Source organism: Sciurus carolinensis, chromosome 3 (assembly GCF_902686445.1).
Source record: "Sciurus carolinensis chromosome 3, mSciCar1.2, whole genome shotgun sequence".
NCBI lineage: Eukaryota > Metazoa > Chordata > Mammalia > Rodentia > Sciuridae > Sciurus > Sciurus carolinensis.
Window position 1 is genome coordinate 513,295 of NC_062215.1, and position 27,438 is coordinate 540,732.

At 50.6% G+C, this 27,438-nt stretch overlaps 1 protein-coding gene across 1 annotated transcript in view; it reads right to left on the reverse strand.

The window, feature by feature from the left end:
* Positions 1–1,518: 1,518 nt before the first annotated feature.
* Positions 1,519–27,438, reverse strand: part of Foxk2 (forkhead box K2) — a 62,042-nt gene continuing 36,122 nt past the window's right edge. The window contains exons 2-9 of the mRNA XM_047544879.1: positions 22,945–23,139; positions 20,486–20,633; positions 18,358–18,504; positions 12,987–13,180; positions 12,086–12,261; positions 10,721–11,017; positions 10,343–10,552; positions 1,519–2,592 (exon numbers count right to left, since the gene is read on the reverse strand). Coding sequence (XP_047400835.1) covers positions 2,396–2,592; positions 10,343–10,552; positions 10,721–11,017; positions 12,086–12,261; positions 12,987–13,180; positions 18,358–18,504; positions 20,486–20,633; positions 22,945–23,139 — 1,564 coding nt within the window. The 3' untranslated portion in view covers positions 1,519–2,395. The remainder of the gene's footprint in view (positions 2,593–10,342; positions 10,553–10,720; positions 11,018–12,085; positions 12,262–12,986; positions 13,181–18,357; positions 18,505–20,485; positions 20,634–22,944; positions 23,140–27,438) is intronic.

The following is a 27,438-nucleotide window of genomic DNA, read 5'->3' on the forward strand; positions in this document are numbered from 1 at the left end:
CCCATCTCCCCACTCCTGGTCCCAGTAAAGGGCTGTGCAGGGTGGCTGACCACAGGGCAGGGGTGCTATCTACTGCCTACCCAGGAGCCCTCCTGTGCTCAGGCTGCCAGCAGAGGCCGGGCAGCGCTTCACTCCCCTTGCCTGCTGCTGCTTCTGGCTTTAATCTCTGGCCCCGTCTTCCTGTTGGGTGGCCTCCTGTGTTGTCTCCACAGGTCCTGGAGATGGGGCGGCACCGTCCACGAGGCCCACTCCTGGCTTGGTGTTCTGTGGCCCTGCATGGCATGTCCCCAGAGGCCCCCCACAGTAAGCACAAGGCCTCCGGTTGTCTCCAAGGCCTCTGGCCAGGGCAACAGACTGTCCTACGCTCTCCTCAGCCCCGAGATCATCCTGGAGGGCAGCAGCTTCTGCTTTGCCCCTTGGAACTGCACCAACCCAAACCTTGTACCTTCCAGGAACCCTGCCCCAGGGGAGCCCAGAGTATGACCTGTGCCCAGGCTCCCAGTGCACAGCACGTGGGCAGTGCCAGTGCTGACCTTCCCCCAGCTGCACACCAAGCCACTGTGGGAGCCTGGACACCACGTGTGCTTTGCTGCACCCCTGGCCACAGGCAGAGGGCAAGCCTGCAGGAGCAGTGGCAGGGCAGCACAGCTTCAACCCCAGGGCCTCACAAAGCCTGCAGCCCCCTGCCCTGCCAGCAGCCGATGCATCCTGGGTGCTCACAGGAGCGTGTGAAGGACCTTCTCAAATGACAACGATGCACCATTCAACTAAAATTAATAAAAATATTTTATTGAATTTTAGGAACTTGGTACTTTTTAAAAATTTCAATCTTTGCACACAGATCACCACTCTACTTCCTACGACAGCAGAAGTCTGGACTTAGAGACTGTCCCTCCCCTCCTGGGTGCCCCTCACCGGCTGTGGTCCTGCAGAGGATGAAGGCAGGTCAGATGGGACCACGGGCTTCCTGTGCACGCCTGGCTCAGGGCAGAGCTGCTGCAGCTGTTGGCAGTCCCTGAGGGAGCTCAGAAGTCGACAGCCAGAGACTGCTGGAGTGGGGCACTGAGGACTGCTGTGCAGCGGGGAGCAGTGGGCAGGAGGGAGAAGCCCAGGGCCTGGCGGTGCACTAGTCCTTCCTTGAGTCCTGAAGAAGCACGGCCGCAAGGAGAGGAGGTGCCTCCCCTTCTGAAGGCCCAGCAGCCCACCCACCATCACAACTGCCTGCAGAAACCCTGCAGGCCCGTGTGTGTCCAAGCACAAGGCAGCCGGTCGGCACCAGGTCTGCGCTGCCCACTGCCTCCTGTGGGGACCACGCCCACTGCAACGGGGGTGCTGACCGCGGGGCAGAGATGGGCTGGCAGGCCTCACCTTTACTTTTCAGTGGCTGAGTCATGACTCCAACACGTGTGGTAACCACAGCAACACTGCCACAGCGCCCCAGGGGCGACGCACGACACTTAGGACAGGTCTGTCGTATTTGGTCTTTATGCAAATAAGAAATGTTTTAAAGTTGCCTAAATATACCATTCTGAGCCATTTCATTCCACCAGGAAAATACAGGTTTTTTTTTTTTTTTTCCTCTTTAAAAAAAAAATTAAATACCAAAATAACTACATTTAAATAAATAATGTTATGATGATGGCACTGAACATTCACAATGAGGCTGGAGCCTGTCTGCTCTGCTTCTGGGCCCTAGCCAGGAACGCTCCGGAAGCCAGGGCCGAAGCCACGGTGCCGCTATAGGAGAGGCTGGCCTTCCTGCAGGACCACTCCTCAAGGCCAGAGAAACTCCTGCAAACCAAGGGCGACCAGCAGTCGCTCGCCTCCAGGGCCTGCCGAGAACTCAGCAGGTTGCCAGCCAGCACAGGACACCCAGGGTGGCCCATCCCAAACCACCAGGGCGCGGTTTTGAAGGTGACGAAACAGACTGCTTTCTGAAAGAGGGAAGGGCTCTGTCGTCTTAGCGGACACAACACTCGGAGACTCGCTTTACTTAAGTGGGATTATGCAGGGACAAGTCAACGCAAACAATCAGCCCAGAACCGCGGGCGTGGGCCAGTTCACCGGGCAGCCATCGCGTGGGGGCGCACTGGGCCCGGCGTCCGCAGGAGGACCGAGCCGAAGCTGGAGCCGGAGCTGGAGCAGGAGCTGGGCACCCTCCTGCCCGTGTGCTCGGGGCCATGGCGCTGTGGCACATCCAGGCCGGGCCTGCGGGGAAGCGCGCCTCGCTCCGGTCCCCGACCTCGGGTGCTCCCCGGTGCTGGCCCTGGGCGAGGCGGCCTGACTGCGTCCAGGAGTGTTAAGGCCACCGGGTTTGGGCTGTCAGTGCCGAGGGGTCCACCTGCAGGACGCTGCTCCCGAGCCCGTGGAGCCGCCAAGGGAGGAGCTCCGGCCGCTAGTTCTGGACGCCCTTCTCCCGCACGGCTGCTGGTGGCCCATCCACACTCAGCGCGATGACGAAGCTCTCGCCGTCCTCCGTCTTGATCCGCTTCAGCTCCGGCTGCTCCGCCTGGTCACCGTTCTGGCGCTTTGTGGGCAGGGATGCCGAGGCCGACGCGTGGGTCGCCAGCATGTGTAAAGGGCTCGCTGAGGCTGAAGAGAGCAGGAGTCAGAGCCGCCCCAGGGCACCACACAGACCCCCAAGGGCAGGCCCAGAGCAGGAGGAACATGGCCTCCCACTGGCCCGCCCCAATCCCCGGTGCAGCACTGCTGTTAGGCTCAGGCCACTGCCCCAGGAGCGGTGCTGCTGCTGCTGGACAAGCCACCAAGTCACAGGGGCGAGTCTGTGCCATGCCCAGAGGAGCCTCACACCAACTGCACACACATGGGGCCCACCCTCCACCTCAGACCTCCAGACCCTTCCGTCTGGTCCAACTCACTGCCCATGGCAGGAAGGAGCTCAGGACAGTCCCCTAGCCAGGCTGCAGGACACAGCCCCCTGGAGCTGCCACAGCTGGAGGGCAGGTGCACACACCAGCAGGTGGCACGCCAAGTCAGCAGTTCGCCACATCAATTAACAGGTTCTCTAGTTTTGCATATCTGCTTAAAGACGCCTTGTTCAAGGCAGTGACAGACAGGCTGTGGCTCATACCTGGCTGGAACTCATATTCTGAGGAACACCACAGTCACTTGCACATAGGATCACCCAATATCAGCTCAGCAAAACCAAAGAAAGTACAAAAAGGTAAACATGATGGCACTATCGGACCCCACAGCACTGTGGGGCTAACCAAGGGCGTGTCCCCTGTTCCACCTCAGCTACCCATCCATCAGAATGACTCAAGCAACACTGAGTACTGGTTCTGGGTCGCCAAAAATGCCAGCGTGTAGGTCAATCTGCAAAGATGGAACTAGCACTGCATGCAATCCAGGCAGACAGGAATAGGACGGCCTGGGGGACAGGTGGCCTGGCCACAGCCTCCGTCTCTCCCACTGCCCACCCCTGCATGAGCGGCTATGCATGCCCTGGTTGACTGCCATGCTGGTCACGTAGGGCTCTCCTCCAACCAGGTGTGGGCAGCAAGAGCAGGTGGGTGGCAGCATGAAACTCTGCCCAGCAGCAGCTACACCCCCTACACCAGGGGCAGAAGCATGGGTGGGGCTCCCAGGCCCAGGCTGGGACGGGGCTGTTTCTGTTCAGGAAGGGGCCACAGTATGACAACTCCAGGGCAACACTGGTACCACACGCAGGATCCCTGGGGCCTGCAGCAGGCTGGCAGCCTTCTCCCACCCCCTGTCCCCCAGGCAGAGTCCCAGGGGCCAGGGTCCCAGCAGACCTGCCCCGGGAGTTGGAATTATCAGGGTGCGACTTCTACCCAGGCTCAGCATACCAGATGTCTGCCCAGCCCTGGGGACTGCACCTGGGCTGCTCTCTCCTCCAGCTCCACGCGGACAGGCTGGGTGCCTCAGCACAAGTGAGTGCACTGAACACAGGCCCTGGGCACGCAGGCCTCCACCGTGGGTGATGGACTGAGCACCCCTGAGCAGAAGAGCCACTGGGCCGGACCTCCAAAGGACCGCCCTGCGCAGCCTGCCCTCCCACAAGCGGAGGCTGTGTGCAAGTGCTATGGCCTGTGCCCAGCAGAAGAAAGCCAGGTTACATCTGCTGAATCTTCAGTATGAATAACGGAAACATTAACTTTATCTTGGGCTGGTATTGAAAATGAGAGTCTGAAAGGAAAAACAAGGGTTGGGGTTGTGGCTCAGTGGTGGAGCGCTTGCCTAGCACCTGTGAGGCACTGGGTTCAATTCTCAGCACCGCATATAAATGAATGAATAAAATAAAGGTCCATCCACAACTAAAAATGTACATAAAAACAATTTTTAAACAAATAAATAAAAGTGAAAACAATCTGTATAAGTACTGACGTGATAGAATGAAGCAGAGACATGGGAGGACAAAACCAAAGCAGTCTCACAGGTGCTCAAACCAGGGAACACAGAGGAGCCCTGGTGCTCCTGAGTCACTGGCAGATGTCAAACAGCTGAATAAAAGGTTCTCGGGCTTCAAATGTGAAATTCCTGTCATCAATGGCAAAAATGGACAGACTCTACACCTGAGCCATGAAGAAATAATGTGACTGACAGAAGCCCCTAAGCAGCAAGGCCTGGGCCAGGTGGTCAATCCTGGGAGCCTGGCAGTGGCTGGATGCTGCTGCTCTGTTGTTTATTCTCGGGTGGAACCAGGGATCGGTGTGTGCTAGCAGGGTTCTCCACCCCAGCACAGTCCTCTACCAAACCTCAAAAGAACTGACACCAGGGGCTGGGGCTGGGGTTGGGGCTGTGATGGAGGGCTTGCCTAGCATGTGTGAGGCACTGGGTTCCATCCTCAGCACCGCATAAAAAATAAAATAAAGGCACTGTGCCCATCTACAACTACAAAAATAAATTAAAAAAAAAAAAAAAAGAACTGATACCAGTCCTCAAAATCGTCCACACACAGGAAGGGAGGGAATACCTGTCAGCTCACTGAGGCAGTCATACCACACGAGAAGGACAGGCTGGCACCCCTCAAGAACACAAGCGTGGCATCTCCACAGCCCCAGCCGGCCTGCACAGCAGCACATCACCAGGGCACACACGGTGGCCAAGTGCAATCTGTCCAAGAATACAGGGTAGCTCACACAACTACTGCATCCATCAGGAGAAAGGCACCTGGCAGGACTCAACACCCTGCCAGGGAGAAGACCCTCAGACAGGAACAGGAGAAGTCACAGCACTGAAGTCCACACAGGGAAAAGCCACATCCCAGGCCACACCGAACAAGACTGATGGCCCTGTGATGGGCAGTAGACAAGGGCACCTCTTTCCACCGCTATTCCTGCCTGAGAAGAGGTGGAGGAAGCACAAGGTGGAGGAGCAGGGCAGCGACTGGGAGCTGAGGCGGGAGGTGGCTGCAGCCCAGGGGCCCAGGTGAGCAGGGCAGCACAAGGGGGACCAGCCCCCGCCCCCACAAAAAAAATCCAAAACGAATGGGAGAGGAAGTAAATGGTCTCTCTTGAAAGATGATGTAAACTCATATTTAAGAAAATATAAGAATGAATATGAACAGACATTCACACAAATCAAGACTATTATTACAGCTTGTAAATGAATTCCTCCAAGTTGCTGGGTCCAAGATCACACGCAAATATCAGCTGTTTTTTCTAAACTACAGCAATCAACAACTGAAAACAGAAATAAAATAAATCCATATAGAAAAACAAAATATCAGCAAGACATTTAACTAAGGAGGTGCAAGACTTATACTCTGAAAACCACAAAATGGGACTGTTTGAAATAATCAGACACCCCAAGGCTACACATTAAGAGACATGTTAATACTTCCAGGTGAGGATACTCTCATTGAGACTTAATTAATGTAACCCCTATCAGATCTCAAAAGTTTTGTTGTTTTTTTGAACTACACCCAACTTCCACCCCTTTTTAAAAATTATTTTGAAGTCAGGCACGGTGGAGTATGCCTGTAATGCCAGCAACTCAGGAGGCTGAGGCAGGAGGCCTTTGAGGCCAGCCTCAGCAACTCAATGAGACCCTATCTCAAAATGAAAAAGGCTGAGGATGTAGCTCAGTGGTGGAGCACCCCTGGGCTCAATCACTTGTACCCTGCCCCCATCCCCCTTTTTTAAAAATTTTGAAACAGGACCGAAATTGCTGAGGCTGGCTTGAACTTGCAACCCTCCTCACTCAGCCTCCTGAGTTGCTAGGATTACAGGTGTGCACAAGTGTTAGCAGGAGGATACTTGGCCTACTGCTGTACTCCCCAACAGTATTTTTTGCAGAAGTGGAATTATGATCCTAAAATTTACATGGAATTGCAAGGCACCCAGAATAGATAATGAGCCTGGCTTCTCCCTTCCCAATTTTAAAACTTACTACAAAGCTACAGTAATTAAAACTTGGTATCAGAACGAAGATAGGCATAAAGATCAAGGCAACAGGGAGAAACAAAGCATGTGTCTGTGGCTGTTTCCAACATGGGGAAGGAGCACAGGCACAGTGGAAGCTGAGGCCAGCACACAGGGCACTGAAGGCCTAAAGGAAGCCAGAACACACCACTTCCAGGAGAAAACACGGAGTCATGGGGCATGGGGGGCATGCTGGGATTGACACCAGGGGTGCTCTACCATGGAGTCCCATCCCAGCCTGTGTTTTAAAATTTTCATTTTGAGACAGGGTGCTGCTTCATTGCCCAGGGTGGTCTGGAAAGCGTGCTCCTCCTGCCTTAGCTCCTGAGTCGCTGAGAAGAGCAGCCACCGCAGACCCAGGCCTGCCTCTCCCTTCTCCTTCATGTCTGCCTTGGCACCCGGGGCTGTGCCACCATGCCTGGCTAGGAGGAAGTCTTCACGTCCCCAAACCAGGCAGTGGTTCCACAGATATGACACCAAACACAAGGAATGAGAGAAACAATACGGTAAACTAGACTTCATCAGAATTAAAAACTGTTAGGGGATACTATGAAGTGAAAAAACCCACAGGAGAGAAGATTGCTACATTCTGTATCTGATGAAGGTCTAACACTCAGAACACATGAAGAGACCCCGCAGTTCAGTAACAAAGACAACCCTATTGAAGCAGGGGCAAAAGTGCCAGCCAACAGACCCTGCCCAGCACATGCCCATGAGGGTGCTTGACATCACCAGCCATTAGAGAAGCAAAGTCAGAGCCACCATAAGGTGCCACTTCACACCAAGATGGCATTAAAAAGGGGGAGGGATGGGTGCAGGACATGGTGGCCACTCCTGCAAAGGAGGCCAAGGCAGGAGAACTGCAGTTCCAGGCCACCCTGGGCAGTCGGTACCCTGTCTCAAAATAAAAAGTGCTGGCGATGCAGCTCAGTGATAAAGTGGCCCTGAGCTCAATCTCTTGCACCGCGCCTCCCATCCCACAAAAGAAAAACAAATGTGTGTTAGTGATTATTCTGACTTTCAAAGCTAATGGATGCTCCTTTTCTTTCCCAGGAATGACTGTCAAGGGCAAGAGAGGTCCAACTCAGTGTCCCCTGTGCCTTGGCCTTCACATCAGATGCTCAGCATCATATGACATCTGCTTCTGCTCCAGACCCTCCCCTAGCCAGCCTTCCCCAGAGGCCCCATCTCTGGAGCGAGTGTTAGGACAGGGTGCTCACGCTGATGTGTGGACCTGGACCATGCTGCCCAACAGCGCTGCCTCTCCCGCTCTCCGCCCAGGGCTCCCCAGCAGAAGTGCCCACTCCTGACGGAGCACCTGATGCTGTCCTGGCAGCAAATGGCTACGGCTCTGCAGCTGGAAAGGACTCGCGTGTGTCCTCCCTGCTTCCTCTCCGGGTGGGACAGCCAGAAGGTACCAGGCCACCTGCCACCCTCAGAGATTGGGAACAAACAGCACCAGCTAGGCAACTGTCTGTACAGCCCTGACTGAACACATGTAGCTTCAGAGGGCACACAGGAGACCGTCCACAGGTCTCCCAGTGGTGGGGGAGGAACTCTCGCTACTCAATGTGCCGTGGCCTGCTCTGCAGACACTAGTCACCCACCAGGCAGCCCAGTCATTCCCCTTACAGTGCTGCAGGTCGCAGAGGAAGCGCTTTACTCACAGCAGACATTCAAGAGCTCTTCCCCCAGTGCTCTGGAAGAGGGTTCCATGTCCCGCTTCATAGATGGGCAGTTGGGGTCAAAAGGGGAGAGAAGATATGCAGACATTGTGTAACTCGGGCAAAGAAAAGTCTGATGTCAAAAGGTGATTGTGAGCTGAGTGCAGAGGCACACACCTGTAACCCCAGCGACTCTGGAGGCTGAAGCAGGAGAATCTCAAGTTCAAGGCTAGCCTGGGGAACTTAGCAAGACCCTGTCTCACAAAATATTTCAGAAGGGCTGGGGGTGTGACTCAGTGGTAAAGCTCTTGCCTAGAATGTGCAAGGCCCCAATTTCCATCCCCAGCACTGAAGGAAAAAAAAAAAAAAAAAAAAAAAAAAAAAAACAAAAAAAAAAAAAACAGTAAAAACTGTTCAGGTTCTGAATGACACCATAGGTAATCAGGAAGGTTTTGGCTCCACTGGAAAGAAGTAAAATTAGGCTAAGAACAGAAAATGAAACAATGTACTTTCCTGAAAAATAGTGTTTGCTTAAAACAAATTATTTTTGGTTTTGATCAGTTCTTTAGTAATGTTGTCAATTCTTTTTATTCCCAGATCGATTTTAGGGTTTAAGTCTACCTTTTCTTGCCAAGAGAAAAGATGGGCAGAGGCTTTGAGCAGCATGAACCCACAAGGAGGAAGAGAGGGAACAGGACCAGAGGCATCGCGCCTGGTCATACTCAGAATGCTGCAGTGGATGCCCAACAATGATGCAAAACTTCTATTTCAAAACATCAATATTTTCAATACTGGAAAATTAAACCTCTTGCTTTAATTTTAAATGAAAAGCATCAGTTACTGACTTAAATGTGCTGAGAGACAAAGTTGTTCAAATGCACTTCAGGCAGACACAGAAGGTCTGGAGCTGCTCCATGCCACTGGATGGACCTGGCACCTAGAAAACGCATGTTCCTGGGTACAGCCGCTCTGCCTGGTCATGCCCCACGCTGCATAGACCCCACAGCAACACTGCTGGCATGGCAACTGGGAACCACAGGTGTGCCTTTGTCACACAGCTGGGAAGGACAACAAAACCCAGGTGAGACAGACCCCCCTCCACTTCAATCCACTTCTGGCTGCTTGCAGGGAAGCCTACCATGTCTACCATGTCAAGCCTCAAGTGACCTCAGCCATTCAGAAGGAAGCACATGGCAGGAGCAGGAGATGTAGGCTTGAGGGAGGAGGCAGTGCCCTCAGATCTGAGAATGCTCAGGTTGTCAGGTTTCCCAGACAAGGCACCAGTCCTCACGCTTCCCTCAGGCTTTGGGAGGGACTAGGCGGCACTGAACACAGGAGAGGTAAGCACAGGAGTCCCGTCTGTGAACCAGGACGTGGAGTCCCAAGCAACCAAGCCTTCTGGTCCTGGGTCTTTTCACAGAAAGCTCAGAGAGCCTGCTGTGGTTGGAGGCTTCTGACTCTGTGGCTTCAGGTGCAGGGTGCTGGCATGTGCCAGTATGGCATCATGGTGCCACCTGTGCCTGTGCAAGAGAGCAAGTGCTCCCCATGCCGAAATGCCCTTGGTTGGTGTGTAGAGCTGGTGATGGAATCCAGGGTCACACACATGCTAGGCAAGCCCTGTGCCACTGAGCCACACCCCAGCCCTAAAACACCTCTGTAAAGCACCAGCCCTGAGGACCCTACTGCTGAGTGGCCTCAATGGCAGTCCAGGGCTCCTTCCCTAATGGCTCCACAGGGCAGGCCAGGGCAGGCAGCCCAGTGTTCCTGAGGGTTCTGAGTCCTCCACGCCTGTCAGAACAGGCTGGAGTACACTCGCTGCATGGGCTTCCAAAGAGCTTTCAGAGCAAAGAGGTCACAAAAGCAGTATTCTCTACTGCCACCCTTTACCAGCAACACAGTGCTCCATGCGCAGGACGCCACTCAGTAGATGAACCACAGCACAGCACAGGGTATTTAAGACACTATGTTCCACCACCCAAGTTTCAGGTCATTGCGAGGCAGCACAAGCACCTATCAGAGAAAGGAAGGAGCCCTTCTGTCTGACGGGCTGAGGAGCTCCTTGTCTCAGATGGAGTCCCACAACAGCCCGGCCCTTACCAGCTCCTGTGTCTTTGTGCTGCTGCATTTCCAACAGCTCAGAAATGCAGTTGCGTCTGCAGACAAAACCAGAGTTGAAAAAGCACTGGGACACTGATTGCCTCCTCCCAGAGAAGGACCTGGGCGCCCAGTCCCAGCGCCCAGGAAAGGACACAGCAACCAGGCACTTCTTACCATTGTTCACCTGGCCATGCACCGCAGCAGGCACTGGCACCACGTGGGTCCCGTTTTGTGTTACAGTTTTTATTGGAAGCTGGTGTTGACCGAGAGGGGCCTGCTGCACGATGGTGACTGTCTGGACTGGGGTGGCCTGTGACGTCTGGATGATCCGGCTGGCAGCACCCAGTGTGGCGTGGCTTATCGCAGGAACAGGTTCCACTTTCACTAAAATTAAAAGGAGAGATAACATCCACTAGTATTACCGAAGTGCTGATAAAAATCTTACCAGTTTAAATTAAGAAATCAGAAATGTCTTTCAAACCACATGGCACACTGAGCCACCGTGGACACCTTGGCTACACAGCTGACAGCGGCTGCCTCTCCCATGCTCACCTTTGACTTCCCTGTGGTCTCCATTCTCTTGTGGTTCTGCTTTGGGAGGGGCCAGGACCGCTGCCTGAGTGACCACTGCTGGGCCCGCAACTGTGTAAGTGCTTGCTGGGGCTAGTCCAGCCACGCTGGTGACCGACACTGCTGGTATCTGGTGGACTACGTGGACCGTCTGCACAACCGGTGGCTGAGAGGTGGAGGTGGTCACTGGGGTTGCAACAGTGTAGGTAACAGGCTTGACCGCAGGGGGTAGCTGCCGCTGGACGGTGATTAAGACAGGCTGGCCAGACAGGGGTGAGCCTGTAGAGGGCAGGCAGAGGCAGAGGCAGGGCTGAGGCTGGCACGGCCTAGGTTCCACACACCTTCCCAAACTCAGTACTCACATTCAGCACAGACTTTAACTTCAAGTACCGAATGTGGCCCCAATTTGCTTTGTAAGAAAGGTGTGGTATCTTAAGAGGGATGTGTAATTCCTACATTCACTTGCTAAAAGTGCAACTTGCTCTGTTACAGTTCCTGATAACACCTTTCTCCACAGTTCTTTCTCCTGAGAATGTCCATGGGTGGTGAGGACCAGGCCACAAGATCTACTCACTCACCTGGCAAGAGACAGGATGCTCTGCAGCTGACTCTGGCTGTTGAAAAGCCTCTGCCCCCAACTCGCTGCCCTTTCTGGCTGGGGGCTTGGACTAAAGAAACACACAGATGACAGGTGCTACAGAGGGAAGTGTCCTCCAGGTCAGCGTGGCCGGAACCCCAAGGGGAGGAAATGCACATTTCCCCAACAGCAGTTATTTTTTTTTTTTTCTTTTTCAGTTGCAGATGGACACAATACCTTTCTTCATGTTTATATGGAACTGAGGTTTGAACCCAGTGCCTGCCACATGTGAGGCAAGCACTCTACCACTGAGCTGCAGTCCAGTCTTACCACAGTTTTGCTGGACATTTTCACACTGTTTATATATATTTTTTAAATTCACCAGGGCACACATGACACTGTAAGTAAACTGTACGGTGCTCACCTACTAAGTGGACACGTTTCTGCTTCTAGTCAGTCCCTAGTGTGTCTAATCTATGGAGTGCTTTTAGTGGGGGTGGAATCTGTTTTATGGAGTTCTGAATGACAAAGGGACTCACTGAGAAACAGGTGAATTCTAAATTAGTTCATGCACCTACATACAGTGCCATTTAAAGAACCTTCACTGGCTTTTTTAAACATTCCCAGTGCTATTAGTTTTTCAAAGCCTACAATCTAACGCCCAGGTACTGGGCAGAAAGCACGAGGCAGAGCAGTCTCTCTGGCAAGTACGGCTGTGGCCTCTCTGCTGGCCCAGGTGTCCAATCACCCTTCTTCCCAAGTGCACTCACCTGGTGCACTCTGGGCAAACCGGGCCTCCTGGATGACGGCGAGTTTGGGCTGTGAGGCGCTGGGCTCAGGCTCCAGGGGGGCTGGCGAACCTTCCCGTGACAGGCTCTCGGGGGTCTGGGCACCACTGGAGTGAGCAGACAGCACTCCCGCGTGGTTGGGAGAGGCCGGGGCACTCCTGAGTCACCAAAAGAAAACAGCAGTCTTTACAGTGATCCCTTTCGGAGAGGGCTTGTTGTCTTAATAAGTTCACTCTGCAAAAGGGTGTCCTTGGTCTTCTGCCCACCGACTGCAGCTCCGTGAGTCTGACTCTCCAGTGTTCGCCTGTAAACTGAGCTGCATGCTCAGGTAGGCTCAGGCACCTGGGGCAGCATCACCCTGGGCCTGGGGCTACTGCCCTCTGGAGTAGCTCCTGTGAAGTCAGACAGCAGGAGCAGGCAGTGGGCAAGCTGGGGACATTAAGACTTACACTTCACGTGGGTGTTATCTTTTGGGGGGGGGGGCGCGGGGTTAAAAACAAGAATATTAATGAAGCTAAAAATGGGTGATTTTAAAATCAGGCAAATAAACAATCTTGAGTTTGAGCAGCTAAAAGGTAGCTTTAGAGAACTGTTCACATGCCAAAGAAGAGAAAGGCCATCGCAAGCCCGCTGCCTCTTTAACAAGGTGCAGGAGCCAGAGGAAGTGCAGCACTGAAGGGAGGAGCTCAAGACTGGAGGGGCTCAAGTGTTTCCGGCCACTGGGAACAAGACACATGGGAACATCCAACACCTTTTCAAATCCCCATCCCAGCATTTAATCAAAACGCGCCTGGCAGTCCCTTCGTGTTCAGAAGGGGACGATACCAGTCCACTGAAGGAGTTTAGGACCACAGGTTAGGTCCTGAGGTTCCTTTTTCCTTACCTAGAGGAGAGCGGTCCCAGAGGGGTTCTAAAGCAAGGCACGCCCCTAGGCCGTCTTTTCCTAAAAGCCTGCTCTATCAATTTGCTCTCAGAGGCTGGGTCTATCCTCCAGAAGGAGCCTTTGCCTGGTTCTTCCTGGGAACGCGGGACTTTGATGAAATAACGGTTCAGAGAGAGATTGTGGCGAATTGAATTCTATGAAACATAAAAAAATACGTAGAATTCATATAATTCTTTGCTGAGAAATAAAAATGTGCCCTAGTTTTAGTGCCCTATAAAGCAGAAACCTGGATGAGCAGTTCCTGCTGAGCAAGAGTGAAATTCAAAGGCAGTACTGTGCTGGAAGGAAGCAGCCCTCCCTGTGAGCAAAACTTGGTACAGAAGTGGCCTGGGCTTGACCCCTTCAGAGCGAGAGGGGGACACAACTCATGAAGTTCCTGAGCCACATGCAGGCAGGTGGACACTGGAGCAGGATGAGGACTGCAGCACAGAGATGCCACTGTCCACCTCCAACTCCCAGGTAGGAAACCAAGGCCCACCGCTGCCATCACCCGCCTCTTCCAGGCAGAGCCAAGACCTCACTGCTAGCTTTCCCTGTTCAGAGACACAGATGCAAAGCCACCCCTTCACATCACCACAGTGCCCAGAGTCAGCTCACAGTCTGCCAGCCATGTGAAGTGCACTGACACAGTACAGAGTATTTAACAAACTGGCAGCGGCTGGGCATTATCACTGATGCCACTTTTCCAGGAACAGCCCCTTGGATCTGTTTGCAACATAGGTCCACAGCACAATAAGGACACAGACGCACAGAAAAAATTTCAACTCAAGTCTATCCTTCTACTTCCAAAGGTCCCAGCTGTAGATCTACCCAGGGAGACTCTAAGGAAAGCTCCCCACTGTGGCCTGAACCAGCAACACCAGAGGCCAAAACTGGATCAAAGTCACAGACTAATCAACAGTCCATTCATTTACACTGTTGAGTAGACTTAAACTTCAACAAATTTTCAAACTCAAAATAAAATTTGGGGTTATCCCAAAATCATTTCTAAATCCCCCAATTAATCTTAATAGAACTGCTAACCATGGTCTGAAATTCTGATTTGTCAAAGGCAGCTAGGAAACCAAACACATGTCAAATACTACTGCACAATCAGTAATAAGGACTGTTCAAAATACTAACTAATCATAGGCTTGAATTAAGTCCTCTGGCTCCTGTGGATCTGAGTTTTCTCACGGGCAGCAAGCACAAAGGGGCAAGGTTGGCTGTGTCTGGTACAATCATGTACAAATACATGTTCTGTTGAGACTTAATACATTGATTGGGATGGGGGAGGGTACTAGGGATTGAACCCAGGAGCATTCAACCACTAAGCCACATCCCCATCGCTTTCTATGTTTTATTTTGAGACAGAGCCTCACTGACTTGCTGAAGTTGGCTTTGAACTTGCAATCCTCCTGTCCTGGCCTCCTGAGCAGCTGGGATTACAGGGTGGGTCACCACACCATGATAACAGTACATTTTAACAACTGAAGACAACCTGAAATGGTGTTTGTCACCAGGTATAGCTGACAGTCAATCTTCCTCTCAGTTCCTCCGAATTAAACATCCATTCTCAACATCCAAAGACACGTAGACCAACCCTTTGCCCACCATGTCAGCCCTCTCACACTAGGAGGAGACAGAGAGATACACCAAGACTGTGGACCAAGAGAAGCAACCCCAGCAAAAGCTGTAGCTAGCTCAGACTTAGGCATCCCAGTACAAAAATCCAGAACTCAAAATGCTCCAGCAGAATGCGAGACTTTTGAGCACCAGCGTGACACCCCATGCGCAACACTCCACACTGGGCCAGGTGTTCCGCAAACACTGTTCAGCATCGCTCCTGGGTTGCGTTCCTAAGGTGTGTAAGAAACGTAATGAACTGCCTTTTTTAGACTTGGCTCCTTCTCCCAGGAGATCTAGTGGTGTATATTCAAATATACCCAAACCAAAGAAGCCTGAAATCTGAAACATCCTGGCCCAAGCATTCTGGATGAGACCTGTATAAGCGAGAAGCTTTTCAAGTGTCTTGCAGGTTCACAGCTCCCTCTCACCCACCAACACCCATGGCCCAGGTAGGGCACAAGGGACAGTGGGAGCGACTGCACCTGCATGCCCCAGCACAGTGGGAATGGGACTTCAGAGCCAGGTTCTTACCCAGGGGAGCAGGGACAGGACATGGCAGAGGCGAGGCAGCTCTGTGACCACCAACAGCACTTAAGGGGCCGCCGCAAGCTCTAAGGCTCAGGAGCTGCGACTTTCTCTTTTGACCACTTAACAGAACCCAGCCAGCACCACCATAGGGGGTTCTGGCCTCCTCTCTAATCACCTGCTTAGTAACAACCCTCCAGCAAAGAAGATGCCAGTTTACAAAGGGTCACCTGCGATTTCCCAGTCAACAAGGCTCTGGAGAAAAGGAGGAAGTAAATAAAAGGACATGATGAGACATTTTAGGTAGACACAAACAGAAAAGTACACACTCCCAAGGTATCTTAAGGCCTGTGCCACCTGGTTCAACATAGGACAAGTGTTCTTCATTTTCACTGTTACGTGTTCAAACCCAAGTACTGGATTCTGATGATCCAGAAATCAGTTTTCAGAGAAAAAGTGGCTTGTTATTTTTAAATGCTGAACGTGAAGAGAAGATCTGTAACACCTCTAAGTTCTCCTTGCCCAGAGCCCTTCCTGTCGGGGCTGCCAGCAAAGACCCATTCCCAAGCCATAGCTCCCAGCCCTCAGGCAGGTGGTCCATGCTATGCACCCTCCCTGGGTGTGTGGAGTCCCACAGAGCACTGAGCACTGGGCAGTGTGCACATGCACAGGAAGGCCTGCAAGGATGAGCACACGTCCCATGAACACGTCACGTGTGGGAATGCTTCCAGGTCAGGGCTGAGGTGGGCGCACAGCATGCCCCAAACCAGTGTTGGTTCCTTAGAAGGCGAGAATCCAGTCTCTTCAAACTTTTCATAATGATAGAATCATAAGATGTCATTCTGGCAGAAAGACACAATCATAATCAATACGCCACCTTTCCAGATGGACCAACTCAGGCCATCTTATTTTATCCAGGAATTTCCTCTGCAGATTAACCAAGGGTAGACCCATAAAATCCTAATCCTAAACCCAAGTCTAAGAGGCAGTCATGGACCCCACTGAGGGCTTGAGAGGGAAGGGGAGCATTCAAACACATCCTCTCTGGGACAGGAACCAAGCACACTATGGCCCTGTTCCCATTACAGAGACCAGGATGCCAGCAGGAAATCTGCATTTAAAAAATGGACTATTATTTTGACAGTTTTTATTTTTCTCTCAAAAGAAAAGGACACAGAGGTGCATGACCAATCCCAGCTATACAGTGGACTGAAGCAGGAGGATCGCAAGTCAGAGGCCAGCCTGGGAAACTAAGTGAGAACCCTTCTCAAAAAGACAAGAAACACAGTCGAAAAACAGGAAGGCCAAGGAAGAAGTCAGAATAAGGCCTGACACACAGGAGATGGTGAGTACGGATGTCTTGGGAAGGGCGCCGGAGAGCTCAGGGTGAAGAGCTCACAGGTCAGGATCCCAAACTGAGGACAGGAAGAGAACTCAGGGGTCTGCAGCAGGCAGTCCCTCTCCCAGTCAGTAAGCCCGAGACAGGAGGCAGGACTCGACCCAGTGCAGCCTCACTCAGGTAAGACACAGCCAGTCTTTCAGACCATGGTCACTAGGCAGAAAAGAAAACCCGTGCTAACAACAGTCCAGCCGAGGGGTGCTTACATCTCGGTCATGCTGAGATGCCCATGGCCCAGGCTGCCTGTCCCCAAGAGCCGGCTCCCCAAAAGGCCCTTCACGACTCAGGTCGCATCCTTCCCCCTTGTTAGCAAGAAAATCGATGTTCAGTAACTCACAAATCCACACGTTAGGAAAACATGGAAACACAACCAGACACATGAAAGTCTCCTCACGCTTCTCAAAAATACTGGTTTCCTCAAAGCCCCAAGAACCAGTATTTCAAATCATCAGCATTTTGCATGTAAAAAGTTGCACGTATACCCTAAGGTACTTCACATGCCCAGTACTGTGCGCTGTATTCCAGGGGGTGTTTCCCTCGTTTACCAAGCCCTGGTTATCAGAACATGCATCTAAATTGTTCTTTTTATTATATTTTGTTTTAAACACAAGTTCCCTCATGGACTAAAATATGGCAAACATGGTTGGAATTTATTATGCAAGGTTAAAAGCCCTGACACGGAACTATTCTCCAAATCCAATGTTTCCTGTCGACTGAGAAATCCCGCCTTGCATGGACAGTAAGAGGGGAGGTTGGGTCTCACTGTGTATCACCCATGACCAAAGACCCCGAACCCACTGCAAATGTGCTTGGTAGATTATCTTTTAATATGACATGTTTACACACTTCCACCCTTCAACTGACAGCAGACACCCTCTCACCTACCCCTCACTAAACCGGGGATAGGGTTCAAAAGCACTTTTGTTAAGAGATATTTACTCACCAAACCAAAGTCTCAAAGGAATTCTGTAGCCATTCCTGGTTATTTGATGAATTTAAAAAACCATAAGCATACATTTCTTCTCTCTTTTATTATTATTATTTTTCAGTATAGGGGATGGAACCCAAGGGTGTTCAACCACTGAACCACTTCCCCAGCCCTATATTTTGTATTTTATTTAGAGACAAGGTCTCACTGAGTTACTTAGTGCCTTGCTTTTGCTAAGGCTGGCTTTGAACTCATGATCCTCCTATCTCAGCCTCTCGAGCTGCTGGGATTACAGGTGTGCACCACTGCACCCAGCTTAATTTTTGAGACAATATCTCACCAAGTTGCTGAGGCTGGACCTGAATTAGCAGCTGTCCTGCTTCAACCTCCCAAGTCACTGACACCACAGTCGTGGCCTGTTACATTCATCTGTTTTATGTAGATGTTTTTAGCCAACTGTAGATGTTTTTAGAAGAAAAGAAACTTCTCTGGAAACTGTCTGTGTATTTCAGCACAAGTAGGTGAGGCAGGCAGAAGACTGCCCAAGCAAAGAACAGGTGAGGTTTCCAAACCCTATTTCAGATACCGGAGGTGAACTGTACAGGTCAAAAGGAAACACCCATACAACCCAGGCCTCAGGCATCCTGTCAGGACACAGGCACTTCCAAGCCAGTAATAGCCGTAGGCCTGACTCTCTAGACCACTGCTCCTGCCCCACATCCTGGCACCTCAGCAGCTCTGTGCAGAGGCAGCCTCTCAGTCCTGCATCTGTGCCAGCTAACTCCCTCCCCCGTCAACTAGCACCTGCATATGTGGCATGGACATCGCACCAACAGGCTGAAATGACTTACCTGCCAGCCCTTGTCCGCAGTCCTGTAGTATGGATAATTTTTAGTGATGTGTGTATAAATTCCATTTAGGGTGAGCTGCTTATCAGGAGCCATTGTAATCGCTTGTACTATTAATTGTGCATAGGAATAAGGTGGCTTTGAATCATCCTGTATTTAAAAAAAGAGTATTAAAATAAGCATAATTTTTTTTTTTTTTTACTAAAATTCAGGATTCTCTTTTTTAAGTATTTCTTTGACAATTTTCCGTTTTTCCTATTATAAAAGTAACAAAATTTGAAAAACCTGTAAGAAAGAAATGGAAAAGTATAGGGTGGGATAAAAAGATTAAAATCTCTCACACACACTCTTTCTCTCTCCAAATGGCAAAAACAAAGCAAAACCGGTAAAACAGGGCAAAGCTGCTCAAGTTCAGTGGAATGTGCCCTGAACCTTTGACCCGCAGCAAAGAGCGAGCCAGTGGGAGTGGGAGGAATGAAGCAAAGAGAAGCCCCAGGTGCCCATCCCGGCAGGAGGTGCCAAGTGCTCAGGGCAGAGCTGCCCAAGGCACACCATGCCAGTCCTGCACAGGCTGTCACCTGTGGTGAGCATGAAGGAGGCAGAGGAAGGTTCCAACCCAGGTCTGAGGCAGCCCAGGCAGACTCTGCATCCCTGGTCCTGGGTCTTTCAGGGTGCCAGTAGCTTCTTGTCATTGTGACAACTCAAAATTCCACTTACTGCAGCACAAGTTGAGGGAAAAGTTCCCAGGGTTTGAGTGAACTTCTGGAAAATGTACACACCAGCACAGTAAACAGCAATGCAAGTAAATGAAAAACCAGTTTGCAAAGAACACATTCAAGATTATCCTATGGGGCTGGAGTTGCAGCTCAGTGGCAGAGCAAGCCTAACACATATGAGGCACTGGGGTCAAACCTCAGCACCACACAAAAATAAGTAAAGGGATTGTGTCCATCTACACATCTTAAAAAAAGAGAGATTATCCTACTTATACCAAGTTTAAAGCTGATGCTGTTTTAGGATAAACACAGGCCTAAGCCAAGACCTGGTGTCTCGGAAGGGGCAGGTTGGGTCCTGGAGCTGGTGGTAGGCACCAGTGTTCTGCTGCCATTCAACAAACAGAAAAAAAACACCTTAAAGCCCAGCACCCAAAAGCCCCCATGTCCCACTTCTGTTGGCTAACACTGCCTGAGCACTCAGGCCTCACCAGGCTCCCACAGGAACGCACTGAGCTTCAGGAGAGGAGCCAGGACAGTGAGGACCCCCGCTCAGATGCGGCTCAACTGCAGTCTTCACAGCACCGGGTGCTGACACAGGACAAAGTCTATCACTGCTTGTGGTGCCATGTTTCCTTGACAGTTTCTTAGACACATTTGTCAACATTTTTATTGAAAATAATCAAAACAGAAAAGTTCACGATACACATGTCCACTAAAAAAATTCTGTAGAGTGAGCACCACTACAGCCCACGCCAGGTCGGGGTGCTTGGGCTCGGCTGGATTCTGACACCATCCCCCTTCTGCTGTGGCTTGTGGAGCTCCGCACCTGAGGACTGTCATGTGCGCCTCGTGCACAGCTGTGGCTCATTCACGCCCAGGCTGTTCCACGTCCTTCCACGCAAATGTAGCACGTCTTACAGACATGTAAGTGAGGCAACACCACACAGTCAGACTGTGTTTTCTGCCTAGCTCTACATCAAAAGCACGTCCCCACTGGTAAATATTTCACATGCCTCTGACTGGGCCACCAAATCTTAATCACTGTTCCAATTGGGCATTCATTGTGATTTCAACTTCCTGTTTTATATTGACTCCTGTCTCTGTCCTCTAGACAAATCCTTGAAGGATAAAAACATTCAGGGTCACAGAGTGGTCATCAACTGCATTGTCCACGTGGGGACAGACGCACCCTCCCAGGCTGTCTGTGTGCCCTCCTGGAGCACTGCACTATGAACTGTGAGCACCAGGAGTCCTCAGCTGCCCCAACAGAGCCTCGGCCAACAGAGAAAAGACACTCCCAGAATCAATCCCAACAACACAGATGTCTGCATCACTGCAACATGAGCCTCAGACAGGACAGTGGCTACACAAGGTCCCCCAGGGTCCTGCTGCAAGACTGACTACAAGACATTTACCTTTGGACTGTCTCCACCTGAAGCTTCCTTTTCATTTTCTGGCTGTGAGTTGTCAGCCATTAAATTGAGGTCAGATGGTATCACACGGCCCATTTTGTACCCTGAAGACCCAGCTCCCCGGGGGCTGGATGGGCAGGAGTTTGCAGCGCTGTGGAAGAGAAAAAGTTCCTTTAGCCTACAACAGAGCACGTATGCTATGCTTCAATAACTGGCTCTGAGGTCAGGGAATGAAAACACAAAAACTCTGGGAATTGAGAGAATCTCTATTTCTTGTAGAAAAACAGACTCAACAATCCTCTGTGCAACTTAAGATCACCCAAGAAGCAATACGGATTTCTGTACTGTCATCCCGTGAAGCTCTATGACAAATTCTCTGGTGGCAATGGCCCACTCTTCACCTGTGAGGAAACTGAGGCTCTTCCAGAACGCACCTAGAACCCAAATGATGGGTCCAGGGACACTGAACACATGGTGAACTGGAGTGGGGAGTATGCAGAAGACACCTTGAGGACAGGGCCACAGCTCAGCTAGCCCAGGACACAGGTTGACCAGCAAGGGTACATGGCACCTTCCCCACAAGGTGGGCTGGTGGGAATCAAGCCAGACCTCTGGGCTGACAACAGGCTGTGTGCACTGGGACAAGTCAAACAGCAGTGTCTTTGGGCCATGCTCGCTCTGCAGCTAACACTCACACCATGTGAACAGAACCAGTCGCTGAGATGAAGGACACCAAGACAGCACTCCTCAAAAACCCTCAGTAACAGAGGTGTTCAGGGAAAAAGAGAAGCACTGCAAGTAGATAGATTTCTGGGAACAAAATCAACCAAGAAACCTAGCACGAGCTTGAGAAGCACTGGAAAAGAAGACTCAAAAGGGCCTCGTTGCCACACTTTGGTGGCACTTCAGAGTACTGTGCTCACCCGTTAAATGCTCTTTACTGAATGTCAGGAAAGGACCTTTGAGGTCTGGCGAGGGAACAGGAAGGAGACGACGCAGCCCTGGCAGCTACGCTACACAGTCTGAAGATCAGCCCCCCTGAGGGTGCAGGTGCAAGAGTTGAAGAGGCAGCCCCGTCACTCCATGAAGCACGGAGGGCTTCGCTGATGGACAAGTATGCAGGATGTGCAGGGACAAGCAAGGGGACAGTGTGATGACGAAGGAGACACCAAGGGACACTGAGTCAAGACTGGTTCCCAATTCAAGGCTGCCAGCCAGCTCACATCACCTGTGGACGGCGGCCTTCAGTACCACTGTTCCCACCAGCGCTATATCTGACAGAGGAACAGCTGGACCTCTTCCTTTCTCACACTGCTCAGTGAGCACTGGCAGCAGTCTGGCTGGCTCACAGACTGTGACAGTTCCATATAGTCCATTTGGTCATGGACAGTTCCCACAAGGTGGGAAGAGAAGACAGTGTCCTCAGCCAAGTGGCCACAGAGGAGACGGTAGTGAGGAAGGCCTGAGGCCCACTGGACAGTGGCTTGGGCAGGGGGTCTGGCTGCAGCTGTGACTCACACTTCTGACGAGTGGTACTGAGTCTCTTCCAGTGTACTCACTGGCACCTGTGTGTCCTCTTGAGAAATCCTTTGGCCAACTTTTCAACTGGGTTATATGACTTTTTGTTGTGGAATTGTAAGAGTTCTTCATATTATTATGGATATTAACCTCTTATCAGATATGTAATTTGCAAGTATTTCTCTCATTCTGTGGATGTTTTGTTCCCTTCTTTCCTTCCCCTCCTGGGGACTGAACCTCGGGGGTGCTTAATTTTATTTTGAGACAGGCTGTCTCTAAGCTGCTGAGGCTGGCCTTGAACTTGTGATCCTCCTGCCTCAGCCTGGTTTCCAGTCCACTTGAGAACCAGCAGAACGTAACAGGCTAACCTGGTCTGCGCCCATACGATGTGCTGCAACCTTACATGCTCCAACAGCAGCACAAAGACAGTCCCCAGTTGTGGCTGCTCCTTGTCCTCCATCAGGATCCTCTGCACACTCTGCTGAAGCTATAGCAGTGCATTAGTCACAGGCTCTGCCTGTGGAAGCCAACATGCTTGGAGCGCCCATCCTCTGCTTCTGAGTGCCCAGTCTCTCAGAATATTACAATGAAGAGTTGGTTACCTCAACGTGGTCAAACCAAAGTACAAGCTTTCAGAATTTAAATGGTACTATAACAAACTAAGAAATTCAAAATTCAGATTAAAACCTACCTTGACTTTAGACCAATATCACAAATCCATAAAATTAAACTTCATTAAAAAGAATCCATAAGTGAAAACAAGAGACAGGTGGGAATTGCATTTTATAATGCAGAAACTCAAAGCAGTCTCCCAAAACTCAGAGCTATTTTTAAAACCCTCAGAGCATCCTTCTCTGCCTGAGTCAGTTGTAGGGAGAGGAGGTAGCATGCTGGGAGCTGTGCTGTGATAAGAACCCACAAGCATCCACCTGTCCCTGCCCTACCTGATGGTGCCTGTAGGGGAAGGGAGGGGGCTGATGAGGTGGGCCATGGTGTCTGGAATGTTGATGGTCAGGGGCGAGATGTGTGGCTGCACAGGCTTCACCGGGGACTCGGGAGCCTCCTGTTTCTCCCTTTTCTCACTGGACAGGGCCGTGAATGTTATCTTGATGTTTGTGCTCGGAAACCTGAATGTGCACCTGAAAAAGAAAGGTCAATAGTCAGTGCCTGTCTGCTACCCACCAGAGTCCCTGAGTGTCCCACAGGTACTGCAAGTGAGGACACACATCTCCCCACTTTGAAGCTCACCATATTTACACATCTCTTAACAAGCAAAACCACAAGCAAGGTACTTTTTTTTTTTTTTTGGTGGTGCTGGGGATTGAACCCAGGGCCTTACACTTGCGAGGCAAGCACTCTACCAACTGAGCTGTATCCCCAAGCCCAAGGTATTTCTTAAAACACCAGTGATATCAGCCAAATCAGATGATAAAAACTGTAGACCTGAAAAACAGTCTGTACTGCTCTTTAAAATTAAGTGTGCAGGAGTTTGGGACTGTGGCCCAGTGATGGATCACTTGCCTAGCATGTGTGAGGCACTGGGTTCAACTCTCAGTACTGCATATATATAAATGAATAAAAATACAGGTCCATCAACAACTGAAGGAAAAAAAAAAAAACAGAAGTGTGCAGGGCTAGGGCTGTAGCTCAGTGGTAGAGCACTTGCCTAGCATGTGTGAGGCACTAGGTTCAATCCTCAGCACCACACAAAAATAAATAAAGGTATTGTGTCCATCTACAACTAAAATTATTTTTATTAATGTGTGCAAATGTTTTAGATCTTGTAGCAGACTTAAAATAAAAACTTGGGTCTGGGCTAGGGTTGCGGCTCAGTTGTAGAGCGCTTGCCCAGCACACGTGAGGCACTGGGTTCACTCCTCAGTACCACATAAAATAAACAAATAAAAAAATAAATGTATTTTGTCCATCTACAATGAAAATCAATCAATCAATCGATCGATAAATAAATAAATAAATAAATAAAAACTCAGGTCTGAGGATGCAGCTCAATCGTAGAACATTTACCGAGCACACATACAGTCTTGGGTTCCATCCCAGCACTGTAAATAATAACAATAACAACAGCAGCAAGAAAATAAAACAAATAAATTAACCAGTGGAAAAAAAGAAAAAGACTAAAATAAGCATACAAGTATATCTGGGTCACTAAGTCATCGATAATTTTGTGGTGGCATTCTTATTTAAGAAAGAAAAAAAATCAGCCAGGCATGGTGGTGCATGCCTATAATCCCAATGGCTCGAGAGACTGAGGTAGGAGGATCACAAGTTCAAGGCCAGCCTCGGCAACTTAGCAAGACTTTAAAGCGAGACCCTGTCTGAAATTAAAATCTTTAAAAAAAAATAAAGGGGGGGGGGCTAAGGATGTGGCTCTATGGCTACACATCCTGGGTTCAATCCCCAGTACCCCCACTCCACCAAAAAGAGAAGAAAGACAAGTCAACTAAACCTGTAATCCCAGATGCTCAGGAAGTTGAGGGAGGGGAATGCAAGTCCAAGGCCAGTCTGGGAAATTTAGCAAGACCCTGCCTCAGAATAAAATTTTAAAAAGGCTGAGACTGTAGCTCAGCAGTAAAGTGCTTGCCTAGCATTTGCCAGGCCCTGGGTGTTCCATCCCTGGTACCACCAAAGAGAAAGGCGGTGGGGGCAGGGGAAGAAGTTCCATCATTTTTTCACTGAGTAAACAAGAGTCAGAGACCTGGACTCTTAGGAGAGGCTTGCAACTGAGCACTCTGCTCCACTCAATGCGGCATCCTAGACATGACGAGTGGTGCAAGTCGAATCCCTTCCAATAAAATCTAAAACAGCCCTATAGTCTCAGTTCTAAGCCAGCTGAACAGCACCCTACTGTACATCTACAAACGGCCCAGAGAGCCAGCGGAGCTTGGTTCAGTTTTTCTGTATGTCCACGCCGGCGTGGAGGCCTGCTTTGCTTACCACCCATCCTACTGGGTGACTGACCAGAAAGGTCCAGCACAGAAGTCACAGGTCCTCCTACTTCCACTGACATCTTCAAGGTGATATCTCCACTTAGAGTGGTAGTGCTCACTTCTCACTCACCAGGATCCAAAGGTGCCCTCCAAGTCCACGGTAGACATAATTTCCATGGAGCACTACTAAGAGCTGGACCTATGGAGGTAATCAGGTCATGAGGCTCTGCCCTTCAGAAGAATTAATGCTGTCACCATGGGAAGGAGGGGTCTGGCCTGATTCCTGTCCCTCGTCTTCTCTCCTATGTGCCCAGTGTTGCTACTGTTAGGTCACGGCCCTCACCCGATGCCAGTGCGCACTCCTGTACTTTCCTCCCCCAGATCCAGCCAAATTCATCTCTATTCCTTAAAAATTACCCAATCTGGTATTCTTCTGTGGTAGCATAAGAGTCAGAGTGACTCTCTCTCCTCTGAACTGGTTGCCATGGGTCTCCTTCCCTTCTTTCCCTTGTGAGGTGCATGAGGACAGAGTAGACCCTGATGAAGCAACAGCCCCTCCTTGGGATCCTGGAGGATCCCACACTTTCAGATTCCTGTCTCCTAAGGGCTTCTCCTCACTTCTTACTGGTCTTTACTTTTTCATAGGCCCCCACAGTCCAATGCCCAGGCCTACACCCCTTATTCTACATTCTCTGTGCTCACTCCTGGGAACTCATCCAGGCCTGAGTCCTTGAGCTCCAACCACACATAGCCAAATGCATCCAAGTCCCCTTTCTGCCTCCACACCTCCCTCACACTCTCAAAGTCTCCACCTACACCAAAACTGGGACTTAAACAGGGCTCCCCTTGGCCATTAATGGCACCCTCAGCTGCTCAGGCCACAGAGCAGAAGCCAGTAACCCACCAGCCAGTGCTGCCAGTTCTCATTTCCACACACACCCACCACCCAAGGTGCAAGTGCACGCGCTGCTCTGCCAAAGCCCATCAATACAGAAGAACATGCTCACTCCTGCCTTCTAGAAGATGCTCCCAAATCCCAGGTCAGAAAGGACTCTTGTCCACATGATAAAAAGAGCTGCCTGAGGTCAACAACAAGAAAACAAAAACCCAATTAGAACAGAAGCAAAAGACTTGACCAGACACATCACCTAGGATGACATAAAAGTGGAAACAAACAGAAAAGGATGTTCAACATCACGAGTCACTGTAGTCATGCAAACCTCGATCCCAGACACACCTGTGATCTCAGAGATTCGAGAGGCTGAGGGGGATCACAAGTTCAAGGTCAACCTGGGAAATGTAGTAAGACCCCATCTCAAAAAAAAAAAAACAAAAAGGGCTTGGGGTATAGCTCAGTGTAGAGCACACCTGGGTCCAATCCTCCACACAAAATAATAATAATAATAATAATAATAACAATAATAAAGTAATAAACCCATGAGAACAGGTAAGACCAAGAAGTCTGATGGCACCACGCATGATGAAGAAGTGTAAGGAAACACCCCTCCTACGTTGCTGGAGGAACAAAACAGTACAGCTGCTCTGAAAGTGAGTTCAGACAACAGGTATATAACCAGGCAAATGCACTCCTGGGCATCTACCCTGCACAGTGAATGTGTCCACAGGCACCTACTGCACAAGCACGGCATGTTTATTTGCAATAACCAAAACATGGAAACTACTCAAACGTCCTTCAATAGGAGAAAAGCTGAGCTACAATTCACATGGTCTTGAGGGCATTTGCTGAGTGGAAAAAGTCAGTCTCCATGTCTTACATGACATTCTCAAAATGATAAAAACCACAGACACAAGCACAAAAGTGCAAGTGGCAGAGGGTGAGGCATGTGGCTCAGAGGGGCAGCACCAGGGAGGCCACGCCCTGCAAAGCCGGCTGAACTGGGATCACAGAAACAGCTCACATACCTGCACATGGGACGTGTCACAGGAAGACAGACAGAATGACACATATACTAAAAAAGGAACACATGCAGCTGGGTACAGTGACACATGCCTGTAATCCCAGTGGCTTGGGAGGCTGAGGCAGGAGTATACAAATTTGAGGTCAGTTTCAGCAACTTAGCAAAGTCCTAAGCAACACAGTCAAGACCCTGTCTCTAAATAAAACATAAAAAGGGCTGGGGATGTGGCACAGTGGTTAAGCACCCCTAGATTCCATACCTCGTACCAAAAACAAACAAACAAAAAGAACTCTGGTCATATGGCTCTGTGGTGAAGGGCTTGGCCATCATATGTGAGGCCCTGTGTTTCTTCCCTAGCACCATGGGAGTGGGGGACGTGCCACACCTCCACCTGGATCACCTGCGAAAAGATTCCCAGCAGGTGATTCTACCCTCAGCAATGCTGCACAAGGCCAGGCAGGGATGCTGCTGACACTCACAGTGCAACCCCGGGCAGGTTCCATCAGAGTGGTCTGCCCAGCATCCCAGTGCCTGGGCATCCCCAACCTGCCCCTGCCCTGCCCCTGCACTC